The sequence below is a fragment of the Quercus suber genome, unplaced genomic scaffold, assembly GCF_002906115.3.
Source record: "Quercus suber isolate HL8 unplaced genomic scaffold, Cork oak 2.0 scaffold_953, whole genome shotgun sequence".
Lineage (NCBI taxonomy): Eukaryota > Viridiplantae > Streptophyta > Magnoliopsida > Fagales > Fagaceae > Quercus > Quercus suber.
In genome coordinates this window covers 183214-195148 of record NW_027070373.1, presented here as the reverse complement: position 1 = coordinate 195148, position 11935 = coordinate 183214, and the positions used below count along the sequence as shown (strand labels likewise).

The window sequence follows — 11935 nt, the reverse complement described above, 5'->3', positions numbered from 1 at the left end:
AATAATGGGTTTGTGACATCCTAACCTGGTCATGGAGTGTAATGAAGACCAAAAATATTCTGTGATGAAGAACAAAAAAAAAAAAAAAAAAAAAAAAGAGAAAAAAAAAAAAAAAAAAAAGAAGAAGAAGAAATGAATGGAGTGTAGCGAATAGAGAAAGAAGAGAGACAAAAAGAAAAAAATAAAAAAGAAAAGAAAAGAGGAGTTCTTGATTTTTTTTTTTTTTTATAATGGGTCTGAGACATCCTTACTGTTAGGACATATGTGTTTCATTTGTTAAGAATATATGTCATTGTTTTATGTAATTGACTAATCCTTTGACAAAACGCACTTTACTTGTAATTGAGTAGATCTAGGTGTTTTTAATACTTTAAGAAACAAAGTTTCAAGATCAAGTATTAAAGCAATTCAAGTCTGTTTAAGAAACAAGCTGAATAGTGTGAATTCATTAAAGCTCGACAGCTGCATCTATCAAGCTTAAGAAAGTTGTTTCAGCCTGTGTGCTCGACACCTACTATCTGTCGAGGTTTAAGAATTTCAGAATTCTAATATGATTTTCTTAAGATCCGTAAATGTGTCTTTGGGCCTTCTTTTCTCCTAACCCTAGACATATAAAATGATTATTTTAAGGGTCGTTAAAAAGTTCACAAGTTGCACAAGCTTTGAGAAAAGTTTGCTCAAGCAAATTGTAATCGGAGACAGAGTTTTGCCCTAGTTCATCATTCTTGAAGAAGTTGCTGTGTATGTGCACCATAGGGTTTTGTAATCAAGCATCTTCTTGATCTTCATTGTGGATAAGCTAAAGAACTTTGTAGTCAACAACCTTTTCTAGTTCGTGATTGAAGTCGCATATTGGGAGCCGTGCATCAGAAGGAGAAATTGTCATTACAGAACAAGTCCAAATAGGTATTGAGATAAGGGTTCAATTATATGTTGGTATAAGGTACGGAGATTCCTTTACTTGTAACCACTTGTTGTGATAATAGTGAAATTTCGGGAGTGGTGACCTTAAAATCACCCGGTGGTGTTTTTGCTACGTAGGTTTTCCCCATTCATAAACAAATCATTGTGTCAATTTATTTTTCGCTGCGTACTTTAGTTATTGGTAATTTGTTTGTACTACCACGTGCTTTGCATATTAATTTGATTAATTAATAACCTGGCTAATTAATTAATTAATTTAATCACAAAGGGTTAATACGTTTTTGGCCTATTAAGTGGTATTAGAGCAGGCACACTCTGATTAGGGTTAATCTTTGCTGTATTTGATCCATTAACCCTTGTTTGTTATGGATAGAAGATAGTCATTAATTATACCTCATTTATTTAATGGCACTAACTATGTATACTAGAAAGTATGCATGAGATCTTTCTTGCAGTTTTTAGATAAGAAGGTATTGCAAACTGTAGAGATTGGCTGGACCAAACCAAAGGAAGCACCGGCCGATTAGGATGAAGCTAAGATCAAGGCGGAAAATTTCAACAGCAGGGCATTGAATGCTTTATTTAGTGCGGTCACCAATGAGGAGTTTAAGAAGATATCCTCCACTGAAACTGCTAAGGAAGCATGGACCATCCTTTAGACAACCTATGAGGGAACAAAAGTTGTCAAGGATTCAAAGCTTCAGAGGCTCACTACAAGCTTTGAAGATATAAAGATGGAGGAGGATGAGTCATTCGATGAGTTCTATGCCAAGCTTAAGGACATAGTGAACTCAACTTTCAATCTTGGAGAAACTATTCCTGAACCCAAGATTGTGAGAAAAGTGCTTAGATCTCTACTTGAGAGATTTCATGCCAAGATTATGGCAATCGAGGAATCAAAGGATATTGATAAGATTCGTTTGACAGAGCTGGTTGGAAACTTGCAGACCTACGAGCTAAGGTTAACAAGAATTGGCAAGTCGGGTAAAGGCAGAGCATGACTTTGAAGGCCAAGAGCAGTGACACTGATGAGTCTTTAGATGATGAGGATTCTAAGATGAAGTCCTAAATTACAAAGCAATTCAAGAAGTTTATGAAGAATGCCAATGGGAAGGGCTTCGACAAGGACCATAGGTGATCTCGTTCTTAGCTCAAGAGTCAAGATAAAGGGAAGAAAGATGCTAGGGATGACGATTAGTACACTATTCCCGCAGGACCTAAGTGCTTTAGGTGCCAAGGTTTCGGTTACATGAAGCAAGAGTGTTCCACATATCTCAAGAGCATTGGAAGAAAAAAAAAAAAAAAAATCAAGAAACAAACTTTTCTAACTTCAAGAAACCCTCTTTCTTTTTTATTTTCTTTCTATTTATTTGATCATTTTTCTCTTCTTCTTTTTTTGAGCTGAAAGTTCCTTCCTTTTTGTAATTGTTTGTGGATTTGGGGATTTGGTTGATTTAGGTTTGAGGGTTTGACAAATGGAATTTGGATTGGATTTAAGGTTTCAAAATACAAACATGAATGGGTTTCAAAATACCCATTACTTGTTTAGATTTTATTTATATTTTTCTTTTAGTTGTCCTACTTCTGTATTTAGAACATTGTGGTGTTGTGTGTTAGGTGTTCTTTTTTTTCTTGTTTGGGAATTTTGAAACTTCGGTGGGAGGGTTTGGAAAATTTATCACGAAATCAACCAACTTTCTTTCATGGATGGGTTTACATGGTAGCAAAGGAAGGAAAGGAAGGAAGAAAATAATATTATAAAATCCAAAAAATTGAAGAATAAAGGTTTTGGGGGAAAGAGAAGAAGCATGGGGTGAGTTGAGTGATTCTTTATTTTACATTTTTATGGGTTCGGGTTTGTGTTTTGGGAGAGTATGAAGGGGAAATGAGAAGTGAAGAAAATGGTGGGGAATGAGGGTTCCGCGGGTAGGCTAACAGAAGGCTGAAAATAGTGTGCCAAACGGGTGGGGTTTAGGAAATTGGAGTATTTTAAGTGATGAGTGATGAGTGATAACAGGGGTGAAGGGGAAATGAGAAGTGAAGAAAATGGTGGGGAATGAGGGTTCTGCGGGTAGGCTAACAGAAGGCTGAAAATAGTGTGCCAAACGGGTGGAGTTTAGGAAATTGGAGTATTTTAAGTGATGAGTAATGAGTGATAAGCGGAAAAAATTGGGTAAGGAGTGATAAGTGATGGTTTTTTAATCAATCCCTTAGTAACATATCCAACAAAGCCATTGCTACAAATACTCAAGTATACTCTTAACCAACATCATAATAATAATAATAATGTAAACATAATAGAATCAGTATTAAAAATAAGAGGTTAAGGAAATTATATCTTGTGAGATGGGCATGTGAGACGCTTCTCTCATCGACATATGGGCTCCACACAATATGAAAGTTTCTCAGAATTAAAAGGGAGTATGATACCCCCACCACACCCCCTCAATTTCCTACCCTCTTCACAAAAATTCAAACAAGATACGTTAAATCATTATCACTCCTCCTCAGTCCAAACAAGTTTTTAGCTCAGACCAGGTCATAGCGCGGTGGTCAAGTATAACAAGACAAATTACATTGTTGACGTATACATAACTAAATAAATATATAATGTGGGCAAAGAATACTTCTCGAATCGATTGTGTCAGAATTCACACGTCAGGTGTTAAAGACGTAGGCAACACAGATAATGTAGCATATTTGACGTAGGATTAGCACTAATGACTGTTCCTCATGCGGCGTGGTCTTGGTCTAGGCAGAATATAACTAATTCCACGCCACAAATGGGCGGCTACTATTTCAGCAATGACTTTTGGAGATGAAAAGCAATTGATAAAAATCTTTGATAAATGCCGTCTGATCAATAATAAGGTTTGCCCAAGCTTGTTTTTCAAGGATCGAAGACTTAAAATTCTCGGTTCAGTCTCAAAAAAAAAAAAAAAAAAAAATTCTCGGTTACTAGAATTTTAATTACGAAGATTTGTTTAACATTGCTTAGAAAGGTTCAAATGTCACAGTCACTAGAATCAATCAGGAACATAGTTTTACTTTATTTAGGATGGCCAAAACTGAGAAAAAATATTGTATAAGCAGGACCTAAAAGTAGAGAAAGTAAATGGTATGGTACAACAAACATGTCACGTTATCCACAATCTCAGGACTTAGGACACAACAAAATTCACACCGTCCACGAGAAACATATATTAGATTTTTAAAGAATTGGATAATTTGATAAGAGCATTTACATCTAGTTTCTATAAATCACCTCAAAAATTACTTTATTTATTATGTTATACTATTTTACAATACACCTAAGAGCAATTGCATTAATTGATGCAAAGTTTTGTAAAATAAAAAAAGTTGCTCATTTTACATATTTTGAGCAAAAAAACACTCATATCAGTGGATGTAAAATTGTGCATTTACACACAATAACTACAGTAACCGTGCATATATGCACGATTATTATAACTCTTCTATTTAATATTTTAGTATTTGTTTCTCTCTCCTCTCTGTACCTGACTCTCATCTCACTCTCTTTTTCTCATTTCATCACTCTCTCAGGTTCACAGCTCTCTCTTTCAAGTCTCAAATAATCAATGGATCTACAATTATAGATTGAATCAAGCAAGTCCTGGACCGAGTTTAGGATTGGGTTGAGGAAAGCACAGACTTAGCCGCCACAAGCTTGTTCCTTTGGGGACAACGTGGGCCATAGATCCTGCTGGAGAAGTAAGGGATACCGTCGGTGAAGGCGTTGATCTTGATGATGGTGGTTGCTTAATGAAGGTGGCTGTGTGGGTTGAGTCTGTGAGAGAGATGACAGTGTTAAAGAAATGAATATTTTATTGAATAAAGGTGGAGAATAGATAAATTGATGTGGGTGTTTTGTAAAAGTGGGTATGTAAAATAGAAAAAATAGGTTTTTTCTTGCAAAATAGATGGAGATTTTACACTAACTGATGCAGTTGCTCTAACATCCCAAGCTCTTTTTTTTTTTTTTTTTGGCCATTTTATTTAAATATTTTTTTTTTTACTATTTCTCTCTCTTCCTCAAAGTAACCAACAACCACAACAACACCACCACTATGCCACCGTCATGCCAACACCACTCTAGAACCACGCCACCATACAACAACAAAACCCATTAAAAAAAACACCAAACAAAAACAACACCATTGCCACCAACATGTCAAAACCATGCCACCACCATTGCCTCCACCACGACACCACAAACCCACATTAGCTAGCACCACCATTAATCACCCATCACCACCACCATGGAAACCCTGCACCACCATAAATAGCAAATACAAAGAAACCCACCCCCCACAACCAACAAGGCAACCCTCACCTCCACCACCATCAATCACCCACCACCACTGCCACATCAGTCACAAGCCCAACCACAACCACACCGTTAGAGGAAAAAAAAATAGCCACCACCACAACCACAATCCCCACCATCAACAACACAAACACCACCCATACCCAAATTAACTCAACCAAACCATGACTATTAGGGCCTCCACGACCAAAGCCCATTAGCAAGCAAACCCATCACCACCCATGACCAAATTTGATTAGCAAACCCATAAACACGCCACTGCAAACCACCATACCCACACCGATCTCACAACTAGAACCACAAAAACCCTTGAAAATGCCTATCTCGCCACAAAAATTCACCCCATAAAACACCACCACAGCCGTGAGAGAGGGAGTGAGGAGCGAAGGAGATCTCAGCTGAATACTGAAGGAATGGGGATTGAAGGAGATCTCGACATCGTCGGAATCACTTTCTGGCTCATCCAGTGGCTGCTCATCTCAAAAGTCAAGATTAGGGGGAAAGTGTTAGGGGGTGTTTGGTACATGTGTTTTGTTGTTTAAAAACATGTGTAGAAATATGTGTGGACAAAAAAAGTATGTGGAAATGCGTGTAATGTTGTTTAAAAACTGAAAACATGTGTTTAAACATGTCTACCAAACAACCCTTTATTTTCTAAAATAAAAATTGTTAAAATTATTACTGCATATATACTAATATTATTAAAAAAAAAAAAAAAAAAAAAAAAAAAAAAAAAAAAAAAAAAAAAAACAACAACAACAACAACAACAACAACAACATTTGAGGGACCATTGCCCCCCAAAGCCCAGGAGTTCCTCCATCCCTGTGACAACAAAGTTTTAACTGCAATATAACCTTCATATATATATATATATATATATTCTAACTAAAGTCTCCATAAAAAAAAAATTAAAAAAAAAAATTAACATGCTATTTGCTTGCATTTACATCATCAGACTTCTTATTTAGTTCTCAATTCTATTTAAATATTATTTTAATTTTTTGTTATAATCTCTTACCCAAGATAAATGAATTTTTTATCACTTCATCAATTTTCAAATTTCAATATCTTCTCTATCAGCTTTCATTCTATTTGATATGCAAATAAAATACAAATAAAAAGAAATTTCAAACAAAAATTCTATCAGCATCTTCTCTCAACTCTCATTCACTCATACGTACAAACAAATATCGATTTTTTCACACTTTTTTTGCGAGGAAAATTAAAATTTTCTCACAAATCTTTGAAGAGCAGTTTCTTTTTAACATAGAAAAGCCAAGAAATCTCAAGGCAAAGGTGCAAGTCCCATGGCCAATGAGCTCAAGATATGAATCGAGCACTCATACAGAGATTGGAATGAGAGTTGGTCTACTTGTGTTAGGTTTATATTTTTAAGTTGGCAAATCGTGAACAATTGTAATAGTTAGAACTTAGTTTATCTATTAAATTAATACTAGATAGGAATTTGATCAAGACAAATCAAGGTTCAAAGAGAATGTAGAAACAGAACTTCTACTGTATAGGTTCTCGACTTCAACTTGACAGGTCAAGAGTCACATCACTCAACTGGTCAAACTACAAATCTCGATCAATAGAAAATAGTGCAAATCAGATGTACAATATTTTTCCTTAGCTGTTGGATCTAGGGTTATGTGCATCTCAAGTACGCTATATAAGTAAGCCCTAGAGAATGTTTTTACACACACAATAGAGCAATGTATTTGTACAGAAGTCTGGAATTTTCCAAGCTCTCATAAGGCATCAATTGGAGACTGGTGTGCGTACCAAAGATCCGATGATTAAAGTGAAGTTGCTGTATCCAATTAATAATCTAGTTACTGGGAAAAATCTTTAAGAGTGGATCTTGGAGTCATGAATTGTGAATTTGTGTGCAACAAATCTAAATAGAAGAGTATGTAGATCTCGAAGTAATGCGTAGTCATATTAGTAAGTACTACATGAGGTAGTATTAGATTTAAGATTAAATCTTTTGTATAAACTTCTATTTTCTTCTAATGGATTTATTGCCTTTAGGATTGATAGTTAAATCCCCACAAGTTTGTACCATTGAAACGATTTGTTTCATCGGTTTTCTTAGGTCATTATTCTGGTGTCTTTATGTGATCCATTCTTATGTGATGTCATCTAATTCATATCTAAAGCTTAATTAATTTAATTAATTACTTGACTAAAAATTGGTCAATACTGTGATTTCCGGGGCCTAAAGCCCTAACAACATGCATGCCCACCTCGGTACACTGGAGTTTGAACCACTTGGCCTTGTCCATTGCTAAGCAAACTTGCTCTGAGATTTGATCGGGTATCTGATTTCATAATTTTATTAGCTTCCCCTTCTACTCCAAGACCATCATTGATTGTCATTTTAGTGATTCAATTGCTAACTCGTTTAACCATTTACTCTTCTCCTATTTCTCTCGAATCCACAACAACTCTGTCAAGGACTTTGTTGGAGATTCATATCTTCGCCAATATTCCCTAATATGGTAAGATTTTAGACGGATCGATGATGAAAAGTATGAGATATTGCCTTTGGAGGGAGAGAGAGTGGGGTAAAATCATCAAATATAAAATGTTGAGCTACAGTGCCTCACACAATAGGGCGGGATACTATGCATTTCTTATTGTTTTGCCTAGAGGCTATTGAGTCTAATGGAAGGGATTTGGGGTTGAATTTAGCTAAACTTTTACTAAAAAGTGACATAGAGAGTCAGATGCTGAGGCTCTTACATAAATAACTTGGCATGCTTGTCATAGAAGATATCATCCAAAAATTGATCTACATAGTTAATGCTTAATTGCATCCGATGGAACTAAACTCAGCAGTCAGCACAGTAAAAATAATACTTTCATATGTGATGGCCATAATTGTAAGATCCGATTTGCATAATCTATGTATTTAATTCAACATAGATGTTGGCATTTTTACTGGTAGGGGAGACAACGACAAGCGTATTATACTTGAATATATAATTATAATAATTTTTTTTTTCTTTTTTTTACAATCCCAACTCATTATTAGCAAGAAGAAGAAGGAGGGGGACTCTTGCCAAATGACAATTGTCATGTGAAGCATACTTAAAAAGCCAAAAAAAATTACACTGGTGCTTTGGTAAGGCTTACATCACTTGGTAAAACAGATCTATGTCATCATCATAATATGAAACACATGGTGATATCAATCCCCTGTTTAACAAGGATAATGGACAACTATTTTGAAAGAAAGTATTGTCAGCTACAAATGGTTCGGTCCAGAAATCTCCAATAAATTCATCAAATGTCTCTGATGAAGCAACACCTTCTTCTGCAATCTGATTTATCCCAGATGGAGGTGGAGGTGCTTGATGATGAGAGCTCAAAGTGGAGAAATAACTAGAACTTGTTTCCGGAGACAACGGAGAGCTCTCCAAAATGAGGCGAGAGGGAGCATTACCGGGAACACTTTCAGCTTCTGAGTCTCTGTTTCTGCTTATTGTTTCGCATTGGGAAATATCACTAGGATGCTCCTTCACCTCAGAAGACACCTGATTTTCCTTTGCACGCTTCTTCAGATGAGTGTGCCAGTGGTTCTTTATTTCATTATCTGTTCTTCCTGCCAATTTTGCTGCTATTTTGGACCATCTGTAAATTAAAGAAATTCATAAGCTTCGCAACTCACAGACTTCACTAATGATTGACAACAAGCTCTCTCTCTCTCTCTCATATTCAATTGTTACCACTTATGGAGAGATTGATTTGAACCATGTTCTCATCGTAATAGAGACGAACTAAATACTACCGAGCTATAAAGCTCCTGGCAACAAACACGTTTCAGGCAAACATTTTCTATAAATTGTTCGAAGTTCGTCAATGCTTGATATGAATTTTAACTTCTTGTTATTATCCAAAATCATAAGAAGAATAAATAAATAAAAAAAAGCTTGCACTCATATATGACTGACTTTAGATTTTGTATGTTAACTCATGTGTATCTACCCAAGAGTTTCGAAATTTATTTTCAACAAGTAAAAAATTCGTACTTATTCCCAAGTTCTTGATGCAATTTGATGATCTTTTCATCTTCCTCTTTGGTGTATTTCCCTCGTTTTACATCTGGGCGAAGGTAGTTCATCCATCGTAATCTGCAGCTCTTCCCACATCTTGATAGACCTGTTAAAGAAAACAATTAAACACATTAACAACCTTGATTCAAATCCCTTCATTCCATTTCTCTTACTCTTTTTGAGTTCTCGAACAATATAAATGAACTAATTAAGTTGATCATGTATTGAAAACCATGTACAATTGGCATGCCTTTATCAACTAAAGTTACACATGTCAAATTCATCCCCAAAAAGAAAGTTATACATGTCAAGTTTAATATTTAAGATAAAGAAGCCTAAGTGAAATAGCCTTATTTATCATCATTATAATTATACGCTTTTCAAATTGGTAATTCCCTACCACCTTTCTAAAGAAAGTATAGATTGATACCAGCAAACTTGGGGAGTTCACGCCAGTTCCAATGGCCATATCTCTGCACATATGCTCTTAACTTATTATCCTCTTCTAGACTCCATGCGCCTTTCTTCACTCCATTTTTGTCGTAGTACGGAGCTTTCACCATCTCTAATTCTCTCTCTCTCTTTCTCGCCTGCGGTTGATTTTCTTAGTTCAAAGAGATAAATTTACAATATTTGTATGCATAAAAATTTCGCAGATTAAACGTGTTAATACTATGAATGTATACCCTCGACTTCAATATATAAGTAGTTCTATTTATTTCATATTTTAATAAAGCAATGAGGGCCCGATAGAAGATGCAATGAAATGTCTCATATACTTTTAATAATACTAGGAAAGTGAAAGAGACCTTATAAAGTATCACATGAAACAGGCAAAAGAGGTCAATCGCTATATTAAAGTGAATCACTATGATTTAATTTGGCGTTGTTTGTACTACAAGAATATTCAATTATTAATTGTTTCTAATTTCCTGTTGCTATTTGAAAATAATTTTCTAGGTAGTTTCTTTTGTGAAAATTATTTAAATGGTGATAGCTTTTTTTTTTTTTTTTTTTTCTTAACTTTTCATTTTTATGTTTGAAGTCTAAGGTTGACGCGCTGATTATGATCCGACCAAGAACCTGATGAGGTAGAAAAGGTAAAGGAAAAGAAAAAGAAAAGAAAAGAAAAGAAAGTCTCAAAGACTAGGAGCGACAATGGTAGGGTAGAATTTTTGTAAAATAAGCACGGAGATCAAAGAAAAATCTCCCATATCCAAATACGGGCACATATATAATTATCAGGTGCAAAGGATGCTGATCAATGATTCATAAAATAAATTTCATAAAAAAATGATTCATTAATATATAAATAGATGAAAGAAAAATGGTTTTTTTTTTTTTTTTTTTTTTTTTTTTGCTGAATAACAGAAAAAGGTTCTTAAGAGTATACCCAATGTAGCTAATTAAAATTGACCAATCTCTTTTTCGCTCTAAGAAGAGCATGCCCAATGGAAATTAGGAATTTAGGACATTTGGGGGGAGGTGGGGGGTGGGCTGGGAGATCTTTGTATACTAGGGGTGACAAAATCAGCCAAAACACATTTGCCCAATATATACGAATTGTTCCCAAGAAACATGATTAAACACATGGTGGCATGTCATTCTGTATGTGAAAAAATATCAATAAAAATTGAATGAGGTCATTTTAGTATCTTTCAGAATAATAGTGAAATGATTGAATTCATTTTCTAATAATTCACACTTCCAGACAAAGAGTAATTTATCATGGTGGTAGATATTTAGAATTCCTTTGAGTCATATTAGTTCTATAACATTCTTTCTTGATTTGTTAGCCTAGCTTGCTTCTGTCATGTATTCTTGTAAGACCACCCTGAATGGGAGTGGTTACACCATACCTTCTATGATACTAAAGTATGTGATTTTGATTTTGAACGATGCCTTGATTCCCTGTCCCATTTAAAAATGAAAAATTTTATGTGTTAAGCCACATTAATTGAGGAGGAGTCTACACCCACATGCAAGACAAAATATTAGAATATTGGTTGAATAATTAAATTTATAATTTTTCTGAACAGCTGAAGTTTTAGAATAAATGATGATTTATCAGTATTAAATTTTAACTACACTTTCCACCAAAGGTACTGCCCCCCAAATTTAAATCATAAATATTGATTCACATATTTTTATCGTTAGCTCTTCCATTACATTGAGTTGTATTCCTTACATATGAATTTGTGATAGGAATTGTTAATTCTCAAGAGTTATAATTCCCATGAACATCTTAATTCTTACAAATTACAGGAATTCTAATTCCCACCTATTAGGTAAGAAATATTAATTCTCACTTATCCTATCCATGTGAGAATTACTATTGTGAGGGATTTTCACAATTCCCTTAAATATCAATGAGCTTGGTCTACGATCGAATGCTATAAAAGATTTGTGCCCCCTCATCTTTCACCAATTGGTCATTGGATGGATCGGTAAGACACACGGTCCGACAACTGTTATGACATTTGACACATAAGGTCAATCACTTACCTCCCTCACCTAAAAACTAGCTATATATAGATTTAGGTTTAGATAATAAAATGTTTATGTTTATTCAAATAATACATTATTATTAATATTTAATAG

At 34.8% G+C, this 11935-nt stretch overlaps 1 protein-coding gene across 1 annotated transcript; it reads right to left on the bottom strand.

Moving 5' to 3' along the window:
- Positions 1-8246: 8246 nt before the first annotated feature.
- Positions 8247-10041, bottom strand: LOC111984716 (transcription factor MYB15). The gene is made up of 3 exons (XM_024016336.2): positions 9765-10041; positions 9311-9440; positions 8247-8912 (listed from the first exon to the last, which is right to left on the bottom strand). Exons 1-3 carry the CDS (start codon positions 9895-9897, stop codon positions 8411-8413), a joined length of 765 nt encoding a protein of 254 aa, XP_023872104.1. The 5' UTR covers positions 9898-10041; the 3' UTR covers positions 8247-8410.
- Between the last annotated feature and the right edge of the window lie 1894 nt (positions 10042-11935).